Below are 24,239 nucleotides of genomic sequence, written 5' to 3'. Positions count from 1 at the left end.
GCCCAAGAATCTTAGAGTCAAAGCTGTGGCCTCTTAGTCACAGAGGCTGTTCCAGTTTGTTGGGGGCAGGGGGGAGGTCCCTGAAATGAGGCTTCCAAAAAGGAGTCAGGAAATGTCTGTGCCAGGTGAGGTTCTGATAGTGTCAACAGAGAGAGAGGAGAAGCCATGGCTTGGTGCCAGCTCCCAAGCTGTCACTGGGTAGATGTAGCCTTCAAAATGTTCCTTGCTGGAAGCTGCCCCTCTGGTCTCCCATACCTCCCCTCTGTGGAGCTGTTTCTGCTCCCCAATCTAAATGTGCAATCCTCCTGCCCTTGTGAAAATTCCCTAGCCCTGCCGAGCTCCGAGCCTGGCGCAGGCACAGCTGGGACATCCAAGTGGGTGACTTAAGGGACTCCTGAGGGGCAGGATGTGCTGGCTGGAAACAACCAGTTTAACAGAGTTGAGCCTGCCTCTGGCCAGGGTCACAGATGGCCTCTTGCCTGGGGAATGGGAGACAGCTGGGGCCTATCGAGACAGAGGCCTGGGTAGAGCCCCCACCCCACCCCCAGTCCGATCCCAGGTGACAGATGCCAAGGTGCTGTTTGCTTGTTGCCAGGAGTAAACATTCTTCAGGAGACAATAAAAAGTGCTGGTGCAGAGGGCCTTTAACCCTTTGTGGTCCAGCCAGGGTGGTGACACTCTGGAGGCAGAGGCAGGCAGATCTCTGAGTTCCAGGCCAGCCTGGTCTACAGAGGGAGTTCTAGGACAGTCAGTGCTACACACTGTCTGAGTGTGTAGAAACACTGTCTTGAGAAACAAAACAAAATAACAAAAACAAAAAAACCCTTGGTGTTCTGGGTGATGCTGGCTCTCTGTTCTTTCTCCTAAAAGTTTGGCCTCAGAAGGAAAAGGCTGTGGGGCAAGAGATGCTGATTCATTTGGGAAGGAGAGGTAGGGAGAATCCTGTCCCCGGGGCAGGATGAGGGAGTTCCTGGTCCTGGCATCCATAGTTGTCTGTCTGTGGAGCTAAGGGCTCAGCTATTCGGACTTTGAAGGCAACGTGTACAGGACAGGAAGGTGACCCAGACTTCATGGTTTTGTTGAGAAGGTCAACAACCAAAAGGCAGTGGGCCGGCAATAGCACACAGTAAGTCCTCAGAATGCTTGGTTAGGGCAAATAAATCCAGGAAGTGTGATGCAGCTGTGTCGGGCCGGAGACTGGGATCGCCACACCCAGGCAGGCGGACACTCTGCTCCTCACATGCAAGTGCCTCTTGTGCTCAGGTAAGGGATTCACAAATCCATGAATAGACCTTGTGAAATCTTTGAGGGGAACAGGGGGGGACAGAGGCTACAAATCCTTAGAGCCTTACAACGCCTCTGTCTCGGGGCTACTGGATCACCCACCATCTCCCACAGTCCACTACATGGTTCAGCATTCTTAGGCAGCTAAGCAAATCCTCTTGCAGGAGAGCCAGACCCCTGGCATACCTGGGCACAGGTGGGCACACATGCCAGCAGGCCCTGCCTTCTATCAGAGCAGACACGGAGGTTACCTTCCTTACTCTGGGCCTGTGTATGGATGCTGAAGACAGCCTGGTCCTATTTCAGCCAGGGTAAAGCAATGCAGTGTCTGACTAGGCTATCTGCTTTGTCCTGGAGAACCCTTCACCTCTTCCATAACATCCACCAAACAGCTCCCACTTTTCTCTCAGGCTTGGTTCTGTGACACTTCCCTGGGTAAGTTTCCCTTGTGGTTACCACCCTAAGCACCTGGAACCACACCCACCCTTGACCGCTGCTGGCCTCCAGGCTATGCCACCTGTAGCTAGACACGGGATACCTGTCCGTTATCTTACACCTTTATTATCCATTCCTGGTGCACCCCTGGCTCCCCCAACACAGGGTGCAGACATCTCTTAGCACCATGTTAGGTATCATCAGGGTGGGTGGCAGGAGCGGAGACCAGTGGCATCACTGGCCTGTGAGCTGACTCTGTTCAGTCCCTGTATGCTGTAAGTGGTTCCTCCGGGAATTCCACAGTTCAGGCCTGGCTCTGGGAGTTCCCCGTTTGTGAACAGTCCTAGCTCCCTCCATCCTCCTGGGACCTGTGTATGACCTGAAGAGGGACCCAGAGAGCTCATGTGTATCCCCAGATCAGTGGCTGTCTGTCTGGGACCTTGGATTCTGGGATACCAGCAGCCCCTAGATTCAGAGTGAGCAGAGAGGCCCAGGCCATCCAGAGAATGGCTGCCTGGGGCAGATTGTAGGCCTCTGATCTTTGTGGCTCTCAGACCGGATGTACAAACTGGTAGACGAGGCGCTGAGAGATGTCGGGTTTGCGAATGATGCCCTTCTTGTAATACTGGCGGATGGAGCGGCTTAGTTTATCGTAGTTCATGGCCGGCCGGTTCTTACGCATACCCCACAGCCGGGCTACCTGTGCGGAGTCCTCAATTTTGAAGATGCCTGGGGGGGAAGGAGGGTGGGAAGAAAAGAGAGAGGGTACGTGGAAGGCATGAGAAGAAAAGAGAGATCAACAGATTGGTTTGGGGGAAAGCAAAGTGGAGAGATGCTGGAGCTTTTTAGCCCTGGGTCCCGGGCAGCTGGGCAGCTGGGCAAGCCTCGAGACTTAACAACTCTCCCTCCCTCTCTCTCTCTCTCTCTCTCTCTCTCTCTCTGGATGTCCTGGAGTGCTGGGATTAAAGGCATGTGCCATCATGACACCCGGTATTAGTGAATATATTTGATTACTTTTTACTTTTATTATTGGTTAAAGTTACAACTTGTACACAATATCATATCAAATCCCTAACCTGAAATTTTGGATCAGAACTGTGTCCGAGTTTGGAGTTTGTTTATTTTTTTAAAAAGAAATATATATATATATATATATATATATATATATATATATATATTATATAAATATATAAATATATATTATATAATATATATAATATAACAGATGGTTGTGAGCCACCATGTGGTCGCTGGGAATTGAACTCAGGACCTCTGGAAGAGGAAGAGCAGTCAGTGCTCTTAACCACTGAGCCATCTCTTTAGCAAGTTTGGAGTTTTAGGATTGGGAATATTTGACAGGTTTCCCTGGGCCAGATATCTACAGTGGTACTCTGAAGAGTCTCTATTGGAGATCATTTGAGAAATCTGGATTAAGGTCAGGCAACCTACATCATTAAAGTGAAATTTGGTTGTTTTTAAACATTTTAACTCTGGACCTAGAATGTTTAATATTCTATTTGGGGCTCACATTGCATTTCTGATGGACACATGAGTCTTTCAGGTTGGAACCCTTGTTAATTTTTTTTTACTCTCTTTTACTTTATTCATGGTTACGTGAATGTGTGTCAGCAGACGTGCCCTGGGTGTGCGTACATGTGGAAATTGGAAGACAATTTTGCAAGAGTCATTCCCTTTCCGTCCTCCAGGGATCAAACTCAGCTCTTCAGACTTGGGTGTCTGTACTGAGAACTGTCTTCACCAGCCCCGAAGACACACTGTTTTCTGTTTTTTTTTTTTTTTTTTTTTAAAGATTTATTTTATTATCTCATGTGTATGAGTGTTTTGCTTGCATGTCTGTAAGTGTTTGCATGGTGTTCCCCGAGGTCAGAAGATCCCTGCTGCTGGAGTTAGAGGAAGTCCAGAATAGCCACGTGGTGCTGGGAATTGAATCTTGGTCCTCTGCAAGACCAAAAATACCCTAACAGCTGAGACATCTCTTCAGTCCTGTTTCATTTTTATTTTATTTTTATTATTATTTTTTATTTTTATTTTTGAGACAAGGTCTCTCTTTGTAGACTAGGGTGGCATAAAATTCATCTCCAGCCTCTGCCTCCCCAGCGCTGGCATTAAAGCCGGGCGTCACCATGCCCCGCTTGCAGCCAAAGTGTTTTCCCATTCTCAGCTAATACCCTCAAGTCGGTGCTGTGTTCCAGGACTGTGTGGGGCCTATGGAGTCTCACTACCAGGGCGGGGTCTGGTGCAGAGGCCGAGGAAGACACAAACACCTCAAAAGCCCTAAACCTCAAAAAAAAATGTCGGTGCTGCAAGAATGTGTCTGTGTCTCTTAGGTACAGAGTGAAGGTGGGGTCAATTTAGGCCACACCCCCTCCCAATGCCCGTTTCTCAGTAGCACCACTCCCCTACCCAGCCTCAATTGTAGCTCCGCCCGTTCCCCCTCCCCGCCCCCCCCCCCAGCACTGCTCGTGCTCCCAGCAGGATTTCTGCCCTACGGAATCCCTCCTTCTTCCGTCCTCCCCACCTGCACTTCACATTGAAGCCACGCCCCTGACCTAGCCCCTCCCCTCAGAACCCCGCCCCTACAGCCCCCAAAGCCCCACCCCACCCGCTCTGGTCCCTCCCACAAATGTCAAGTCTCCTTCCAACCCCTCCCCGCCCTGGTAAACAGAGCCCCAGCCGATTCTACCTTTCTCCTTGTTGAGCCAGCGGATGAAGCGGCCATAGCTGTGGGGCTTGAGCAGCAGTTCTTTGAGGAACTGCCACAGGTGGATGGGCTGCCCGGAGCACGACGAATCCACCTCACCATCCGTCCAGCCCTCCTCGCTGGTGGAGGCTGGAAGCCAGGGCGGGCAGGGTGAGTGGCAGCTGCGACCATGCTCTTCTCAGGGCGGCCTCCCTCAGCCCCACCAGGCCTTCCTGCGCCAGCCTTACTCACCGCAGTAGTGAAGAGCCCCAGGCAAGGTCCTCTCCTTCATCCAGGCCGCTGTGGAACAAGAAGGGGAGGTTGTCGCCACCCAGAGCTGGGAGGTGGGAATGTAAGGGGCTTCCCGCTCCACACTGTGAGATGGGGCTAGGACATCCCTTGAAGCTATGGGCTGGCTTCATCAGGGCTCCAATTGCCCACTACTTCTGCCCACCCTTAGGCCATCAGCCAAGGACAGAGAGCCCTTCTGCTCACGTCATAACCCCTGGCACCCGAGAGCGACCACTCACAGAGTCACCTGAGTACGTCCTGGCTCCCATCTCCCATTCATCTCAGACCTCTAAGAGAAGGGGCCTCGACACAATGAACAAGTACAGAATCCTCAACAATTCAAAAAAAAAAAAAAAAAAAAAAAACCACCCCCAAACCACCACCACCACCACCAGCAACAACAACAACAAAAGGCAGGCAACAGTACTGTGTAAGTGTAAAGCAAAAAGGTGCCAGGACTCATGTGCAGAAGTCAAGACAATTTGCCTCCTATCATGCCAGTCCTAGGAATCAAACTCCAGTTGTCAGACTTGGAGGCAAGCACCTTTATCCACTGACCCTCCCTGACAGCCTTCATTATAAATAATAAAGCTAACCTGAAAAGGGGTTTTCTCTTTAAAAAGAAAATAAGAGCTGGCCATTCACGGTGACGCATGCCTGCCATGCCAGCACTCAGGGAGGCAGAGGCAGAGAGAATGATGCAAATCCGAGGCTAGCCCGGTTTACAGGATGGCCTGGAGAGGAGAGGGACTCAGCCTGTGCTGTCTCGTGTCTCACCTGACTTCCAGATGTCCAGGTGGGCATGCAGCACATCCCCACCCAAGGGTGCACGCTGGCGGAACTGTTCCTCCGACATGGCGCACAGCTCTTTACCGCCCAGCTCCTGGAAGGCCTTGCCTGCTGGAGGCAGCCGGTACTGGTGTTCTGTCCATAGAAGCCACTTCTGCACGTTACCAGGGCTCCAGTCCCCAGGATCTGGGCAACAGACATCATCCTAGCTCAGGACTGCTGGTGGGCACCGCCCCATGGTGGGCACCACCCCAAAGGTGGCCGCCCATGGGATGGAACACCCATGAAGTTTTGTTGCCCAGAACCACATATCTAGAGCCTTGAGAAACCCCGTGAAGGCAGATATTCCACTAAAAAGGAAGTGAGAGGGAAAGACCCTAAACCAAGCTTGTTGCCTTGGTAACCCATCACATCTCAGTGTCTCTCTGGCCCCCTGCAGGGCCTTTCTGGAGACCCCAGCCTTAAAGAGAACAGTTACATTCAGCCAGAAACATACATGCTTTGCCAGACACCTCTTGCCTTCCACAGTCTTCTCAAGGAGAAAACCCTTCCAGGACCCCTTCCTTCCTGGAATTTTAGAGACGAAGAGACTGGAGTGTGCAGGAGGAGGGATCCAATGCTTGCCCAGTGCTTAGAAATAGCTAGATTTGTAGCAGCTGCCCCAAGTGGCTATGGGAAGGGAGGAAGTCACCAGTGATGTGTGCCCCTGGGAAAAAGCTCTCAGGAGAGCCTAGCAGGGCACACAGCTGGAACTAGACTGGGTCACAGTGGCAGTGTGGCCTCCAGATGAATGCTGGTTCCAGCCAATGTCCCAGCTTAGTGACCTGCAAGCTACACTGCTCCCACTTCACGAAGCCATTTTCTTTCCCTGAGGTCAGTTCGATTTGTTTCTGTCCCCATTGTTTGGAGAGCACGCCCGCCTCATGCTAGAGCTGGAGGAAGCGCCTCTTCCTCATGGGGGAAGAGGTCCCGTGGGAGAGCCTTCTGGAGTGTGGGAAAGTAGAGGAGAGATGTGGGCAGGAACAGCCTTGAATGGGGACACCACCTGGGAGCATCTGGCAGACTGGTGGGGGTGGGGGTGCAGGAGATGAGCATGAGGGGCAAGAGAAGCCCCTCCTCCTCATGGGGGAGCTATAGAATGGAGGCCAGGACTCCCTGGTCCACAGTAGTTTCCCCTGCACAACTGGCTTCATGATACACCCCAGACTAGGCACGCATGCACACAGATACACACAGACACACAGACAGACAGACAGACAGACACACACACACACACACACACACACACACACACGAGTCTGTTCCTTGGTGTCCCCTCCTTATCTCATCATCCCAACTCCACACACAGAGGGACTTCTATGTCCTGTTCATTGCTTCCTCTCCTGGTCTCTGCACAGGGAGGGCGCCAAGCAGGTGAAGTTGGTCAGCGGTTGTTGATTGAGTATCTATCATGTCCAGTGTCATCTAGTGACGTATAGACAGCGAGGTAGGAAGAAACCAAGTCCCTAACCTTCAGATGGCAATCATATCACAAGAACAAGAAAACGGGAGAGGCGAGAGAGGTGAGCTGTGGGTGACAATCTCAGCAGCGGATCAAAGGTCTCATGGAGATGCCGCCAGTTAAGACCTGGAGAAGGCCAGGGAAAGGCTAAGTGGGTATCTATGGGAAAGCATTCTAGGTTGCAGGACCAGCAGGTGTATAGGAAAAGCAGGGAGACCATGTAGTTAGAACAAAGTAAATGACAAGAGAGGGGAGCTGAGTCCCGGAGAAGGTGGGGAGCCAGACCAGATCAGGGCACTGAATGCTCTTTATGCACTAAGTGAGGGCCCGGGCAGGCGTGGTTAGGCATAGGCTCTGGTGCTAGCTGTTGTGTGTCCTGGGCTGCCCAAGGTGATCAGAGTCCATCCAGGAGATCTCCACCCTGCCTCTATCCCCGGGCGGGCGGAGGTGGCAGGGATGGTCTCACCTGCTGTGATGTTCAGTAGCTTGCATGCCGTCTCGATATCTTTCAGGACCTCGCCCACCACCATGGACTGCACCTGCTCCAGGGAGTGCTCATCCAGCGTGCCCCCAGAGGCCTGGCTGTCGATGACTGGACACTGCTCAGGCTCCTCCGGGTGGTCCTCCCTGGCACTGGCCTCAGGGACTTTGGCAACCCAGCTGCCATCCTCGGGATACATGTTGAAGTAGGAGACGTAGAAGGCAGACAGGCCCTGTTCCGGGGTGGCGGGTGGACTAGGACTCCATTCCTGCTTCTCAGGGCCCATTGCTTCCGACGCTGCCTTCTCCACCCCTGTCTGCAGTGCCACCTCTGGGGACAGCAGCAGGCAACCGGGGGACACGTTGCTCAGGCCTGGGCTGGCGCTGCCCATGCTGTGGCGGAGGCTTGTGGCTGCTTCTGCAGAAATCAGAGAAGAAGAAAAATAGGCCTGATGGCTGTCCAGGCTCTGTGGGGGACCACTAAGCTGGTTATAGGATGGGGACTCAGCAGGCAGCGGGCTGGAGAGAGGCAAGGGGGCTTCTGGGTCACTGGGCAGTGAGTATGGGCCTGACTGGAAAAAACAATGAGGTAGATGTGTGGGCAAGAAGGGGCATGGGCAGGTGGCACACATTTTCTTTAAAGGTCTTAGGTAGCACTGGCTAGACTGAACCATGTGGTCCTCCTGTCTCCTGCAATTCCCAGGTGCTGGACCCATCTCTGCTTACCCTGTAGGACCCACCTTGTAGCTGGCTTTTGCCACATGGGTGGGTACGGCAAAAGAAAAGGCCCCGTCTGGAAAAACCAGACTTGGGTTTCTTCAAGGGCCACAGTTAACCTGTTGGAAAATGCCCTACAATTCAGGAAACAGCTTCCTGTTCTCTTGGACTAGCAAAACTTGCACACACACACACACACACACACACACACACACACACACACCGCTTGCTCAGTGCCCACCTCCCCTTGCTCACCACCCAACTTTTCCCACCACCACCCCAGCCCCCAGCACTGCCCAGCAGGCCCCACAGGAGAGAGAAAGCCAACAAAGGAGAAGGTGTTGTCTCTGGGTCCAGGTTTTCCTTTCAAAGAACTCTTGAAGCAACAAGGAAGAATAGGTTTGGGTGGGTGGGGTGGACAGGGGTCGGGGGTGGGTCTGGATTAATTTCAAGTTCTTCTGTGCAAACGTGTGTGTGTGTGTGTGTGTGTGTGTGTGTGTGTGCGCGCGCGCACGTGCGCGCGCGCACGCCATGGGCCCTTGGTATTTACCAAGGCAGTGTCCATAGCCTGCTCTGTGAGTCCCCACCCTGCCCTGTGCCCACACCCTATGCCCCAGGTGGTGGCCCCACCCGAGGAGAGCCTCCCCCAGTCCTCAGCCCTCCTCCTTCACTCCACAATGGCCTCCTGCCCCATCCACATCCCCAGCGGCCCCATGCCTGCCACGTTAGGACAGTCTCTGCCAGCTCCCTGGGCCCTGTGCCCAGCCACCAGCTTTTCCAAGAGACGGGAGGATTCTTTGTGTCCTTATGCTTGCCTGGCCTCAGCCACAGGTGGGAGGGGAGATAGGTGCTGGGGTCCAGGCAATGTTGCAAGAGAGGTCAGCTTGGCCAGCGCTGGCCCAGGTACTATGTAATACCACATCCGTACCGCGTCTGCCGAGTAGGCTACACAGCCCTGGCATCCGTGCCCTCCCTAGGGAAACAGCCTGAACCTTCTTCTTATCCCTATTTTACCGATGGGGCAGTGAAGAAGTCTTCAGGAGCCTTCCTCAGCAGAGACTCCTGCTCCCCTTCCCAGCTCCACTCACTCTGTTTCCCAATGCCCAGAGCTCCTCTGACTGAATAACTATGCAGCAGACAGAAAGGCAGGCCCCTGATGCCTGGGGCCTGGTGGCTGGGCTTAATGGCTGGGGGCCCTGGATACACCTCTGGTATCTCATGGCAGCATCTGGACTGGGGCGGGAGAAGAGGGTGTCACAGAGAATGCAGACTCTGTCATGCCAGGATGCCCACACATACATTGTGCTGGCTGGTCATGTCAAGCTGACACAAGCTGAGGTCATCTGAGAGGAGGGAATCTCAGCTGAGAAAAGGCAAGCCTGTAGCCTCTAGAGGCTTTTTGTTTGGTCTTTCAGTCCCTATCTGTCTTGGAACTCTTTTTGTAGACTAGGCTGGCCTCAAACTCACAGAGATCTGTCTGTCTCTGCCTCTTGAGTGCTGGGACTAAAGGCGGGCACTGCCACCACACTTGGCTATTCTCTGAATTGGTGATTGATGGGGGAAGGCACATCTGATTGTGGGGTGGGGGCTACCTCTGGGCTAGTAGTCTTGGGTTCTATAAGAAAGCAGGCTGAGCAAGCCATGAAGAATAAACCAGTAAGCAGCACCCTTCCGTGGCCTCCGCATCAGCTCCTGCCTCCAGGTTCCTGTTCTATTTGAGTTCCTGTCCTGACTTCCTTTGGTGATGAACAGCGATGTGGAAGTGTAAGCTGAATAAACCCTTTCCTCCCCAGTTTGTTTTGGTCATGGTGTTTCATCATAGCAGTAATAACCCTAGCTAGGACAGCTACCCACAGCCTGGGCTAAATGGACTCGGGGGTCTCATCTCATAGACGCAGATGGCCAGGCTCAGGAGACTGTAACCTGGCTGTGTGTGGACTCTGCTCCTTGGAACACAGTCTGGTTAAGGAGACTTCCTCCTTCTGGGTGTCTTGCCCACCTCACGACGGGTCTCTTCATCTTCCGAGGTTCATCTTCTGCTCCTGACTGCTCACCCCTCCCCGCTACCAAGTTCGTCGCCTCCCACCAACCTTTTATCTCTGCTCAAGAACCTGGCATGCATGGTTCCCACTGTCTGTCTTGCCCCGTGGGCTGGGACGTGACTCAGTTGTGAGTGTTTGCTTAGCGGGCACACACAGGGCCCTGGGTTCCATTCCTGGTCCTGCATGGGAGCTGTGTGGTGATTAGTGGCAGGGTTTGGACCAGAACCACCAGTTAGCATGGCCTCTTCCTATCCAGGTTCTGATAAAGCTGGCCTTTCTTGCCTTGTTCCTTGCAGAGGGGCATAATCACGGCTTTTCCCCCAGGTCTTTTTTTTTTTTTTTTTTTTTTCCCCAAAAATGCCTTTCTCTCTCATCCCAGGCTCCCTAAGCCCCACCCCCAAGGAGCCCTTCTGAAGTCCCCCTTTCTGATGACCCACTGGTGACTGGCAGTTTAGTCTGTGACTACATCCTCAAAAAGCCATCTGCTAAGGGTCTATGAGGACATGGGTAGTAAGCTCAGGGAGTGGCTGGGAGGGACCCAGAGATGCACTGAAGAACCAGGATCTAACTAGAGATCTCCTGACATCAAAGTCATTGCTCTGTAGACAGTCTAAGGTCTGTAAGGGCCTGGCATGTTGGACACAGGCCACCATCCCTATCTCTCTCCACTGCCCAAGGGCTGCAGTTTCCTGAGTGATGCCTGCGTTCTCCAAACTTCGAGCTGATCTCAGGGGTAAAGCCACGTGTCCGGATTATGGCTCAGTGGGGTCTGTCTTGCTCTTGTCCCAGAAGACCCGGTTACCTCTCCAGACAAAAGAAGGCTTGGTGACAGCTGGTGCAGGCAGAGGCGGGAGGCACAGCCACATCAGAGGGTTAGTGGATAGAGCTCCATAGCTCGGAATCTATTTCTCAGTCCCTCCTGGCCCCCAGGAAGGTAAGTGAGCAGAGGGCACAGACAGACCAATGGTGGAGACTGGGTACAGCTGTTTCTTGGTACCCCATCCCCTTCGGGGCCACCTTTGCCTCCTGTGTCTTCTGTTTACACCTGGCACTTCATCCCCAGGGAGTGAGGTTGCCCAGGAGGCCCTCACGAAATGTCTGGCAGCCATGTGTGGTGAGCCCTGTCCTTTATATTCTGTGAGGCTCCTTCTTCCAGACCCAACCTCCTAGGGATAGTGCGGTAGCATGTAAATGCCTTAGCCCCTGTCCCCCATCCTGAGACCTAACCTCAGCAGCCCAGACTCCAGGACCCAGCTTCAGACCCAGTGGAAGTAGCATGAGGGTCATCAAGTGAGGGAGGGTGACAGAGCCAGCTACTGTAACCCCCTGCCAGCCTCCCAGGGCCTCACGACAAAGAGGACTGACCTTGGCTGTTGGCTCTTCCCATGGCCTCTCAACCTCTGAACCCTTTAAATAGGCTAGAGACAGAGTATGGGGCAAGGCTAGACCTTGTGAAGTGCCCCACAAGAATGGGTAGGTCCTTTCCACTTGCACCCCAATACCCACCCCCAGCTGGTCAGCACCTTGGAGAGAGCCAGGCCAGTCTAGGTTATAGGGAGCCCCAAGGGTACCACTTTCTTGCATCCCTCCTGCCCATCTCTGTCTTTCTGCCCCCGCCTTCCTGGGATCCAGCAGCCTCACCCCTCACATCAGCCTTTCAGGAGAACTGAACTCAGGCCTCCTCACAGCTGGCCATGCCGTGCCCAGAGTCCCAGACTCACTCCACAACTGTCCACTACCCCAGTGTAGTCTGCAGTGGGCTTGAGCTACTGGGACCTTGTCTTTAATAAAAAAAAAAAAAAAAAAAATGAGAGAGATAAGTGGGGTGAATGGAGAGACACAGCTGAGTGTCTCCAATTGTCCCTGAAATTTGTGTCCACAGGTTCTGAAAGACTCCCCTCTGACAGCAGTTACTGCCAGCAACCCCCCCCCCCCAGCCCCCGTGAGCCTGGGGCTTTAAGAGTCCACGAGCCATGTTATCAAGTTTAGTTTTACCTGGCTTTCAGTACTTTCCAGAAACTGCAGTTTACATATTCACTTAGCCTCCTGTTTGTGTGAGCCCACCCCCGCCCCCGGAAGCCCCTTTATTCAGGGGACTCTTGGGGTCCATGTGACCACACTCCCTGTTTAGCAGGCACTGCCCACATCTGAGCCCACAGGATACAGCGGCTTCTCACTGTCCAAGGAGCCTAGGACAAGAGGAATAAGGAGGTGGGAACTCAAGACCCATTCCCAGACAGGAAGTGCCCGTAGTTATGTGCGATCACACGGGACGGGAGGGGGGAGGGGCTTTTGCCTGTGAGAAGAGACTCGATCCTGGACCTCTGTCAAAGCCCCAGCCTGAACCCCAGCTAGGAAATCCCTTTACCACATCTTAGCCCTGGATGGAGGAGCTAGGAGTGCCTCGAATCTGGAAGAGCGCGGGTGTGTGTGTGTGGGGGGGGGGGGGCGTCTCATTGGCTTTTTCTTCTGTGCTGGGAGGACCTTGTCCCAGGGTCCCTTGCAGGATGCTGGTGAGGTCGCTGGCTGTCCAGGAGTGATCAGAAAGTACGGTGGGAGAGGTGTGGCGGGTGGTTGGAGGCCAGAGCATTAAATGTCAGCAAGGGCCCAGGGCGATGGAGCCAGGGTTTGCTTTGAAAAGAGCTGCTCTACCTGCTCAGCTGCCTTTGGGGGCTCCGGGGTGAGGGGAGGGCCCCAGGCCTGAGTTAAGTCCCGCCTCCTGGCCTGCGGCAAGGGGCGGGTCCCAGGCCAGATCTAAGCCCCGCCTCCTGGTCTACCGCTCTAGTTTCTTCTGGGACAGTTTGCGAGGCTTCTTAAATGGCTGTGGGTGGCCTGGCTTAACGGGGCTGGAGTACTGAAGGGAGACATCAGCTCCCGGAGTGGTGGCCTGAATGCACACGGGGAACCGGTGAACGGGGAGACTGGAGAAGAGGAAGGGAGAGGAGGGTGGGATGAGGGGGGAAAAGGCAGTGGTTCTGACCAAGTGAAGGAGATTTGAGGGGGGACGCTAGGCTCCCTGGCCCTTCCCCACACTACCCGGGTCTATCCTGGTTCCTGGCCTCATCCACCCCTCCATACCTTCTGGTGGGAGCCAGAGCCAGGGATTCCTGCTCATTGTATGCCCTCACAAGCCTAGGATACAAGCCAACACATCCAACCAGCACCCAACCAACTCCTACGCAGCTTGCAAAGTCCCATTCCGGTGTGTCAAGTCCCCATCGTGATGCCTCCCTTGACTGAGTCTAACCTCGATCAACAGACCAGGAGCTACAAATACATCCCATCTTGCCCTGTGTGCCCAGCCCTGGCCTTCTGGGCAGCCGGAACCAACCCTTTCTGGGTTCAACACTGCCCACAGTAAGCCAGTCAGCATAGATTCTCTGGTGCCTGTTTCCTGTCAGGCCCATCTCTTAACAGCCACTGGGCATCCATGGGGTGTAGCCCCTCTGTCAGGTCAGGGTGGCAGGGAAGTCCCATCTGACTTACAAGGTCCTTAGGAGCCTGGGTGACAGCATGAACAGAGCATTCATTTCTGGGCATCCAACATACCTGGTCCACTCACAGCCTGGCTCCTAGACCCATCCCTGTCCTTCCTCCCGGTCCACCTGTATGCTGGGATGGGGTACTCCTCCAGAGGCAGCTGAGGCTCAGCTTACCAGAATAGTCCACATGGACAGCACCTGCCTGCTGTGCCCTCTACCTCAGATGGAGGGGGGGGGTGAGCTCCGGGGCCTGTTTACCTTGTTACTCAGGGGAGCAGCTGGTATGGGGCACTGCAGCTTTATTGGGGGTTGTCTGGAAGCTGTTTGCTTGGGGAGGTGGGGACAGGAAATGAGCTGAGTCTGTCTTGGCCAGTCAGCAATGGAGGCCTGTGGGATCTGACAAGTCTTAGAAACAAGTGTCTTGGTGGTGAGTGCCTTCACTCAGCAGGCAAAGGCAGTTGTAACCAAGTCTGGCGACCTGGGCTCAGTACCTGGGACACACATGAGAGAAGGCAAGAAACGCCTCCAAACTGGGCATGTTCAGGAGGCAGAGGCGGGTGTGTCTCCGAAGGACCCCAGGCAACAAGTTGTCCTCCAACCTCCACGTGAACACTCCTACCCCTGTGCACACACACTCTCAAAATAATGCAATTTTTAAAAAGCCAAACAAGGAGAAATGGGTCCCCTCCAGGTGAGGTTTAATGTGAATTAAACACCAGCCTGGGCTACAGGACTGAGTGTTGGGGCTGAGAGACCTCAGAGACAGAGACCCTGTCTCAAAGCCCAGCCAGCATGGTGGCTCACATCTTTAATCCCAGCACCCTGAGACAGAGGCAGGCAGATCTGTGAGCTGGAGGCCAGCCTGCTCTACATAATGAGCTAGAGGCTAGCCTGGTCTACATAATGAGCAAGACCATCCTCTGAATAAACACTCCCCCAAAATAAAACAAAAGCAGACAAAAGAAGGGAACTGAGTGCCTCAGGACTGCCCCCCCATACAAACACACATACACATATATACTTACATAAACACACACAAACACACATACACACATACATACACAAACACATACATACACACACATACATAAACACACACAAACACACATACACACATACATACACAAACACATACATACATAAACATATACACAAACACACATGCATACACACACATACATATACATACACAAACACACACATACATACACACACAAACACATATACACTCATACACACACATACAATGTTGTTTTCTTTGTGTGTCCAGACAAAAGACACAGCCCCCTGCTTTCCCGGTGCCTAGGTTTGCTCTATGGTGTCCTCCGCCTCCCAGGACTTGCCAGTCTGTGCCACCCTGCTCTGCCACTTTCCTGGGCTCCAGCTCCTGTCTCTCTCGCTTTTGTCTATGCCTTGAGCCCTTAGGGCTAGGGAGACCATGTCTGTCCATGGTAGCCAGGCCAGGCACACACTTGCTCTTTCCCTCTGGCCAAGCAGCCAAGGTGACAGTGGCCCATCCACTGCCCAAGTTTCACCGTCAGGGCAGAGGTGGCCAGGCCCCGGGGTGGGGGCGGCTATACATCTACATGGCCGTTTTCATTTTTCCCTCAACCTGTATAGGAGGGGCTCTGTGCAAGACCCACAGTCTTGGGGCCCCCAAAAAGAAGGGGTGTCTCCTAGGCTCTGGATCTGACCCAACAAGGCAGATGGCAGCATATGGAAAGGACAGGACTCAGGTGTACAGGGTCCCTGGTATCTGGAACACAAGCTCCAAGCTTGCAAAGCGCGTCTCTATTTAGTGTCGGTCATCAGCCTCCCACGGGTGACAGGAAACCCCACGGAAGGGCGCACTGCTTCCTACCACACTCACCCGTTAGCCGCCTGCTGTCTGAGAAGTCGTCCTCTGCAGAGCTAACCTCAGGGACCAGGAGGAGGCAGTGGGCAGCTCCGGCCAGTGCTGGGTCTCAGCCAGACATCAGTGGGGTGAGCAGGGCTGGGGTCAGAGGTGGCTCTTGGGTGGGCCACCCAGGCCTCTCCACCCTTGAGCGTGAGTCTGAGGCCTGAAGGTCTATAGGCAGGCCCCTGTCAGAGGCTCAGGGCCACCTGCTGGCACCATGACAAGGCACAAGCTGGGGGTTCTCACCGGGGTGGCAGCAGGCTGAGGTGCTAGGTGTGGGAGGCAGAGACGGCAAACGGAGTGCAGGAATGTGCTGGAAGGAAGTCAGAGGTAAGATGCAGTTAGCCCGCCAGCTTTTCCATTATAAGTAAGCCTTCCTTATTTACCTGAACAAATACGCTCCCTGCCTACCTCAGACCACAGGAAGGCTCCTGGTTAACCCTTGAGGGCCTTGCCTCCCGAAGGAAGGAGGACTCAGGCCCTCCCTCCTCTAAAAGACCGTTGCCAGTGTGCTCACAAGGTACAAAGGGTGCACCAGTGGGACCAGAATCTGGACTCAGAGGGACCATCTCAGGATGGGACCAAATTGGCAGAAACAGTGTCAGTTCAGGGCCACTCACTCCTGTGGAGATCATCAAGACAGGCCAAGGGAGTCAGTGAGGGCTTCCTGGAGGTGGTGTTGTCCATCTGCCCAGGTCCTGGGAGGGCTCGAGTCCATCTGGGGACAGAAGCTATGCCTTCTCTACCCCACATCTTCCCGCAGGCCCATGACCCTGAAGTGATGCAAAGGACCCAGGGCAGGGTCAGCCAGCAGCAGCAGGTGATTCCACGGCCCCTGAAGGGGAGCAGCTAGTAGGACACACAGAATGGGGTGAGGGGTTCACAGCTTAGGCCCCCACCGCCCAGGCTCCTTCACCTACTCAGGAAGCAACACAGAGAACACTCTAGCTCCTTCTCATGCCCCAGAGCTGAGTGCACCCTGACAAAATCACCTCAGAATGCAGCTTTCGTCCTGTCAGCTGAATTACGGAGGTCTCATCATGTAGCCTGGGATGGCCCAGAAGGCACAGAGCCCCACCTGCCTCTGCCTTCCTAAGTCCTGGAATTACAGACAAGTGTCACCACACACACACACACACACACACACACACACACACACACACACACACGTGCAATAACAGCTGGGGCTCTTAACTGCTGAGTCAGCGCTCCAGCCCCAAAAAAGTTCACTGCAGCTTTCAAACTCCAAAAGTAATCATGTGACCTCCCACAGCCTGGGCTTAGGGAAAGCACTTTGACCTTCTGGGCTAGCCTCTTACCTTGACCCACACTAATATCTTCCTACAGCAGGCTGGACTATGCGGCCCAGGACACAGCCATTACGTTTACTGGCCCCTTTGGTGAAGAGTTTTCAGACTCTGTCTGTGAGAAGGCAGAGATGGGTGAGGCAGTAATTCAGAGTTTAGAAATGGCAGCAACTAAACACTTGATCCCCAGAGGCTTGATCCTCCAAGGCCAGGAAGCAAAAAGCCTCTACATTTCCTTGACTCCTGCACCTTCCTGTCTCCTGCTCCAGGCACCCTCTTGTCCCCACTCTCTCAGGCAATGGTGCTCCCAGCACAGGGCTCTGATACATCAGTACTCAGCTGCTGCCCAAATGTGCCTGCGTGGATGAGTGCTGGGGAAAGCTAGCGGCCCATGTCCACTCCCTTCCTTTTCTGAATAAAGAGTTCTGGGTTACTTTTGATGTCTATTTTGAGAGGCTAGGGAGGAAAGCCAAGGCGTACTGCATGTTCCAAGGTGTTCTCGTGTAGAGCCTCTGTGTACACACCCTCCATCCTTACCTGGTGATTTTTAGCTGGGTACATGGCTACCTGGAGTGAATACTGTTCAGCCTCCCTTGCAGCTAGGTATGATCATGATGCCAGGAGGACTCTTCCTCTGCCTCGAATTCCCCCAGTGTGATGTCCAGATACCTACTTTGGGTTTAACCCAAAAATACATCCTGAGGTTAGGGATGTGACTCATTTAGGCTTCCTTGGTATGAGTGGGTGCTCAGGAGGTGGAGGAGTTCAAGGTCAACCTTGGCTATATAGCCAGGTGGAGGCCAGCCTGAGCTACATAAAACCCTGTCTCGAAAGGCCCAGTTCATCTGGAGTCACCAGGAAACAGAAATCAATGATCACACTCCCTCTCCCCACAGTAGAACCCTCAGAGCTTCTGTGAGGGAGATCCCCTGGGACTATGTCCCCTCCAGGAAGACAGTGCTATGCCCACTTCTTAGGAACACTTAAAATGTCAAGTCCAAGGTCACGGCTTTGGGGCAGATTCAAACTCAAATCGTCAGTTTTCTGACTGGTCCATAGTGCTCCTCACCCGCCGGGATCTATTCTCAGGTCCCTTTCTCGGGCCTTTGAGTTGCATCAGGCCTTCTGCCTTGCTCACTGAGGCGGGCCACTCTCTGGCCCTCTTTGGCCGTGGCAGCAGATGAGCTGGGGTGCCAGAGTCTACCCTCTCTGTCTAGACCTCAAGGCTGCTGAAGGTCATACTTGACCCTTCTACCCCTGCACATGTGGGACCAAGGATGTCTTCACCCTTCTACCCTGGGACCCAGCATGTCCCCCTGTGGGACTGTCTGTCTTGGAACTATTCTTCAGCCTCCTGAAGAATTCGCTTTCTCCATCTGGGCTCTGTGAGCCTTCATGATGTTGAAGAACAATGACAAGGAGCTGGAGAGATGGCTCAGAGGTTTAGAACACTGACTGCTTTTCCAGGGGTTCTGAGTTCAATTCCCAGCAACCACATGGTGGCTCACAACCATCTGTAATGAGATCTGATGCCTTCTTCTGGTGTCTGAAGACAGTGACAGTGGACTCACATATGTAAAGATAAATAAATCTTAAAAAAAGAAATCAAGAACAACAGAGGTAAATGAATCTTTGTTCTAGTGAGGTAGGGTGGCAGTGCAGCAGAGTCTCACTATTCCTGAAACTCTGCGTAGACCACGCTGCATAGACCACGCTGCATAGACCACGCTGCCCTAGAACTCATAGATATGCTTGCTTCTACCTCCTGTGTGTTCAGCCTAAAGACGTGTACCAGCATACTTTCAGTTTCATTCGTTTGCCCAGGCTAGCCTACTTGTAGAAGAGGGTAACACTGGGCATTATCTAGTCCTGGGATTGCCAGGGTTTGCTGCAGGCTCCCCCTGCCTAAGACTTCATTCTTACAGTTTTTTGTTTTGTTTTGTTTTGTTTTACACAGGGTTTCTCTGTGTAGTCCTGTCTGTCCAGGAACTCACTCTGTAGACCAGGCTGGCCTCGAACTCAGAAATCTGCCTGCCTCTGCCTCCTAAGTGTTGGGATTAAAGGTGTGCACTAGAATGCCTGGCTTATTATTACACGTGTATGTGTGTGGTGTCGGGAGGTCACACATGCCATGGACCGTGTGTGTAAGTCAGTGGGAATTTGTCCGCTCTTACTGTGTGGAGCCTGGGATAGAGCAGGTATTCAGGCCTAGTGGCGGTGTCCTTACTCCTGAGCCACCTCACGGCCTCTTCATTCTATTTTGTTGTTTTTGGTTTTGTCTATCTGTTTCTTTTGTTTTGTTTGAGACAGGGTTTCTCTGTGTAGCCCTGGCTGGCCTGGCACTCACTCTGTAGACCAGGCTGGCCTTGAACTCACAGAGGCCCACCTGCCTCTGCCTCCTGAGTACTGGGACTAAAGCTGTTCACCGCCACGCCAGCTCTCTCCTCTGCTTTACTGCCTGACAGACTCCTCACTCCCCGAGACCTTCTCGGAGTCTCTCCCCTGAAGTTGCCCTGCCCCCTTCCCAGGCTGCCGGCTATTCTTCAGCTCTCTCAGCCTTTCTTTTCTCTTCTGCTCTTGTGTTGTTGTCTTCACTTAGACATCACTTCATGCTGTAGCCCAGGCTGCCCTACATCTTGGCAATCCTCTTACCTCTGTCTTCCCAGCATATCCACCCCATGCCGACTCCCCTAGGGCAGCTGGCACATCATCAAACCCAGGATGACAAGGTCTGGGGCAGCTGGCTGGCACACCCTCCTCACCTTGACGCTCTGACCACCAGGCAGCCAGGCCTGGAGAGCTTGAGCTGAGGTCCAGAGCTGGTGTCAGCAACACTGCTCAAATGATGGAAATGGGGGTGGGGCCTAGGTGCTTTGTGAGTGAAGGTTGTGTACACATGTTGGGAAGGTCTGTCTGTCTGTCTGTCTGTCTGTCCGAGGACAGCTGTCTTCCTGGCTTGATTTCTGTCTTATCTCTTAGAACTCCATCGTCTCTATGTTTGGTTTTCTGAGGAACTTCGAGTTGTGATAAGGGCAGAGAAGCCTGGGCCTATTCCAGCTCCGGAGGGATGAGGTTGCCACATCCCCCAGTCCCAGGCTCTGGTTTCAGGTAAACAGAACAGTGGAGTTATGGGGCTCCTTCCTTTGAGATGTGAGGAGTCCGAGCTTTTTACCTGGTTGGGAACATGAGGGAAGGCAGGAGGATCAGCCTAGTTTATGAGAGTCCAGGCATTATCCAGTGAATGTAGGGAAGACATTAGCCTGCGTCCAGAGAGGCTGGGGAATAGGCCTAAGAACACACCGTAAGCCTGAGATCTGAACCCAGATCCCAACTTGTGGTCCCATGAATGCTGATTCAGCATATCAGGTAATTGATGCCAGTAAGCCTGTCACTCAGGGGTCACTGCCCATGCTATCTGGGGTCACTGCCCATGTAGGTCATTCACAGGTACCAGGCAGAGGTTTCTGGTTGGCCCAGGGTCAAGGCTGAGATGTGGCAGGAGAGAGGCCTTAGGCTGTGCCTGGGTAGGAAACGTCGGGACCAGGAATGGCCCAGAAAGTAGCTGTTTTAATACTTGGGGCATGTCCAGGTACGCTGGTCCCTTGCTTAGTCCAGATTACCACGTGTTCCTCTGTGCCTGGCCTAGCAACAAAGTCTGGCTGTGTTTGCCTCAGAGAGTCACAAAACAGTCCCCAGCAACTGATCTAAGGGTAGCCACTTCGGGGTCTCCTGGTTCTGTGAACAATTACAAGACACCATAATGCCTATCCTTGTCCAGTCCAGGGTCCAGGTCCTTAGGCATCTCTCCTCCATGTGGGCATCCTCTTCTGCCTTCAAGTGCACCTCGAGAGACACCCCAGGGGGAAGGCTACTGATCCCTGCACCCAGGCTTGGCTACCCATAGGGCTTCTCCACACAGCCAATAGCACTGCCTGCTCACACCTAAGATGGCATCTGCCAAGGTGAACCTCAGGGGTCCTAGCCAGGCAAGCCTGCAGTCAGAGACGAGCTCTAAGCCAAGGGAAGCTTGTGGACCTGTTGGGTGCGAGGGCAGACAAACAGCCTTTGCACACGTGTGCATACAGACACAGGGGCATCATCCTTGTCCCCCAGCAACCCTGTGTTAGGAAGCACAGCTGCCCCAGACCTGCTCTTGGTCCTCAGGAATCTCTTCACTCCACACAGGGCTCTGAGTTCCCTTGGCCCAGGCACTCTCTCCAGGTCCTAGATACTCACAGGCACTGCCCCCAGGTCCTGGATGCTCACAGCAAAGTGACATACGAGGAGTTATGTTTGTGCCTGAGTGCGGGGTAGGCAAGTCAGGGAAGGTATGCAAGTAAAGTAGCAGACTGAGAAGGTGGGGAACCGCTTGGGTCTCTGAGGTTGAGCATTGAAGGGTTATCTTTTGCAGGTGGCTTCGTGCACCCAAATGGAGATGATGGACTAGGAGCTCATGGTACCACCGTGAAGCCCCAGTCACTGGTGTACCAGGTTGTCCAGGCTAAGTCTGTCACTGACCAGACCATGGCTGTGAGCCAGCAGCTGCACCATGACCTCCAAGCACTTAGACAAGCATCTTCAACGGTCTCAAGGGTCCCTTTGAAGTGACGCTACTGTCACAGGCTTCCTATTAATCTTCAGAGAGGAAACTGAGGCACGGAGCTGGGTAGCATGTAAGAGGTGAGGAGCCTGGCATGGAACAGAGCCAACTCTTAGCCACCTCCGGGGCCTCCCTGCTTGGGATGTGGTATCAGTTGCTCCTCCCCTGCCTCAGCACCAGGTGGACCCCAGGCCTCGGCAGGGGGTGGAGGTGGTGGCCTGCGGCATGCCCTCACCCAGGGAGCTGGCTACTGCCTTTCTCCTACTGACGCAGGGCCAGCAGGCCTGCCGGGCCTTACAAAACCACAGGGCCGATAAGAATACAATCAAGCCTGTTTTGCTCCTTTAGAGGGGCCGGGCCAGGAGGCCACCACTGCGGTGGAAGGACTGCTGGCAGCTCGGGGACTGCTATCTGTAGCCCTGCCCCCACTTCCAGCAGCCCCTTTGAAATTTACCCACCTTATCAAAGCCCCAGGCTTCCCCCTAAACTCCAGGGACAGCTGTCCTTTGTGTGAACTCAGCCTGCCACCCAGGGTGTGTGTGTGTGTGTTTGTGTGTGTGTATGTGGTGGGGCTGGGGTGGGCTCCTGGGAAAGAGCACCTGGGCTGCCCACCCCGAGAGGCCCCCAGTCACACACACACACACACACACACACACACACACACACACACACACACGTACACAAACCCTGTTTGTCACTGCCAGGTACACACCCTTGTACCTGAACATCCACCTCCAGTCTCCAGCATCCAGCTAGCCCCTCCTCTGGGCAGCGTTCCCCCACAGGTGCCAGGTAGGGAGAACAACTTCCTTCCTCCTCAGCACTTCCTCAGCCACAGAGACCTGCTTCATGCCTGGTCCCCCAGCCGCACCTTCTGCAAATGTTTATTGAGCATCTACTACACGCCAAGTCCTAGGGGCCGCGCAGCAGTGATGTAGGACCCCAGCCTTGCTCTCCCAGGGAGCTGGTGTTCTTGCTGTGGAAAAAGATGATAAATGCTGGCACACAGCATCAGAGGGTGCGGGCGGGGTGCTCCCTACGGGTAGAAATAAGACAGGAGAGACTGGAGGTAGGGAGACAAGTTTACAGTACGGGGTTGGAGAACAATGCTTTGCAGGGGGCACTGGAATGGTGATCTAAGGCTAGCCTCCGCCTCTGCACACTCAGAACCACAACACAGGAAGGGAAAGCCAGGAGAGAGGTGGAGAGCCAAACTGGGTGTAGAGAACAAGCCTGTGCTTGTGATCTTAGCACCGAGGAGGCAAGGGTAGGCAGATTGCCAGTTCAAGGCCATCCTGGGCTACATAAGGAGCTCCTGTTTTATCTCAAAATGAAGGGGCTCTGGGATTGAATATAATAAAAGGGCCTGGATTTAATCCCTGGGGTGGTCCAAACAGAACCGCGCGGTAACCCATCACATGCTTATTTTAGTGAGATCACATAGCACGGATGACGGCAGAGCAAAGGGTTAGAATCCAGGAGCCCTGTGGGGGCGCTCGGAACTCCCCACTTCCGTCTGAGGCCCTGGCCAGGACAGCCTGGCCAGAGTTGGGGCGCTGGGTAAAGGGGCTAAGCTTGGATGTGAACACAGGGCTCACGGCCCATCATGGCTGGGCTTGTTTGGAGTAGAGACTTAGGAAACTATAGAGAGGTGCAGGTAGCGTTGGACTCCAGAGATCTGAGGTCACCAACTCAGGCCCTCTCAGAATGCTCAGTGCCCCTTCCCAGGTCACTGTCTTTGGGGCAACTCAGGAAGGCCAGGCCCAGAAATTCAAGGGCATCCTCAGCTACCTAGTGAATTGGAGGCCAGCCTGGGCTACTACATGAAACCCAATCTCAGAAAAACAAGAGGAACAAAACATCACAAAAAGGGGCATTGTCCGAGCTGCAGGGTTGTGAGCTGAGGCTGCGCGTGCCTGGCGCGTCACTGTTCGGCCAAGGGCTTGAGAGGCTTGCCCTAGGTCCTCTGGTACATGGCAGACTAAGTCCATACCAGTCTTTTAGGACACCTGCCCAGGGGGCATCTCTCTCTCTCTCTCTCTCTCTCTCTCTCTCTCTCTCTAACTTTCTCTTGGCAGCTATGCCTAGCCTCATGTTTGCATCCTGACTGTCCAGCTCCTGGATCCCCTCAGGGCAGGACACAAAAAGTACAGCACTGTCCAGTAAAGAAAATGAGGGAAGAAGCCGGAGTGACTGGTAGAGAGCACGTTTGAAGCCGTGCACGCGATCTCCTGCACCACAGGAGAAAAGGGAGAGCCGGCAGTTTGCGCTGGGTTTGGTGACATACCTGTAGTCGCAGACATTACTTTCCATGTTTTCTTGAGTCCGTCTGCAGAGCCCGATGCAGATGCCATCTCTAAAGAGCCTTCTAGATCCTGCCATTCTCCAGACACTGATAACCCACACTGTACATAGTTGTCTCAGCCTGTCTACCTGGAGCCAGGAGCCCATGGACACAGGCTGTGTCACACTTGCCTGGTGTTCTTAGACCCAGGACGGCCTGGCCAAGGCTGAGGAGAATGGATGGGTGTGTACGTGTAGGAGGCTGGATGGTGCGTGGAGAGATGGGTGCGTGGATGGGTGAGGGGGTGGGTGGGTAGACATGGATGAGTGAATAGGCGAATCTGTAGACGGATTGTTAGGATGGGTAGGCAGGTAGGTGGGTCCATGGGTAGGTGGGTAGGTGGGTAGCTGGGTAGCTGGGTAGGTGGGT

General features: G+C 53.8%; 1 protein-coding gene across 3 annotated transcripts; it reads right to left on the bottom strand.

The window, feature by feature from the left end:
• Positions 1 to 1,825: 1,825 nt before the first annotated feature.
• Positions 1,826 to 23,900, bottom strand: Spdef (SAM pointed domain containing ETS transcription factor). 3 transcript variants are annotated; one of them, XM_076916516.1, is made up of 7 exons: positions 23,814 to 23,900; positions 15,593 to 15,932; positions 7,468 to 7,899; positions 5,489 to 5,686; positions 4,673 to 4,720; positions 4,424 to 4,570; positions 1,826 to 2,448 (listed from the first exon to the last, which is right to left on the bottom strand). In XM_076916516.1, exons 3-7 carry the CDS (start codon positions 7,871 to 7,873, stop codon positions 2,270 to 2,272), a joined length of 978 nt encoding a protein of 325 aa, XP_076772631.1. In that variant the 5' UTR covers positions 7,874 to 7,899; positions 15,593 to 15,932; positions 23,814 to 23,900; the 3' UTR covers positions 1,826 to 2,269. The 3 variants fall into 3 exon arrangements, with proteins under 3 accessions (XP_076772631.1, XP_076772632.1, XP_076772633.1); XM_076916517.1 differs by lacking the exon at positions 23,814 to 23,900 and adding an exon at positions 8,222 to 8,317 and having other exon boundaries at positions 15,593 to 15,995; XM_076916518.1 differs by lacking the exons at positions 1,826 to 2,448; positions 23,814 to 23,900 and adding an exon at positions 2,956 to 3,678 and having other exon boundaries at positions 15,593 to 15,998.
• Between the last annotated feature and the right edge of the window lie 339 nt (positions 23,901 to 24,239).

The sequence above is a fragment of the Arvicanthis niloticus genome, chromosome 20 (assembly GCF_011762505.2).
Source record: "Arvicanthis niloticus isolate mArvNil1 chromosome 20, mArvNil1.pat.X, whole genome shotgun sequence".
NCBI classification, from domain to species: Eukaryota; Metazoa; Chordata; class Mammalia; order Rodentia; family Muridae; genus Arvicanthis; species Arvicanthis niloticus.
The sequence above is the reverse complement of the archived record's forward strand: the minus strand, read 5'-3'. Positions and strand labels throughout refer to the sequence as shown.

Excerpts from the sequence above, each read along its gene's own strand:
- Spdef (XM_076916516.1), bottom strand. The coding sequence starts at position 7,873 with ATGGGCAGCGCCAGCCCAGGCCTGAGCAACGTGTCCCCCGGTTGCCTG. Across the intron at positions 5,687-7,467 it reads GCTACTGAACATCACAGCAG|ATCCTGGGGACTGGAGCCCT; the intron begins GTGAGACCATCC and ends TCTGTTGCCCAG. Across the intron at positions 4,721-5,488 it reads CCTGGACATCTGGAAGTCAG|CGGCCTGGATGAAGGAGAGG; the intron begins GTGAGACACGAG and ends CTTGTTCCACAG.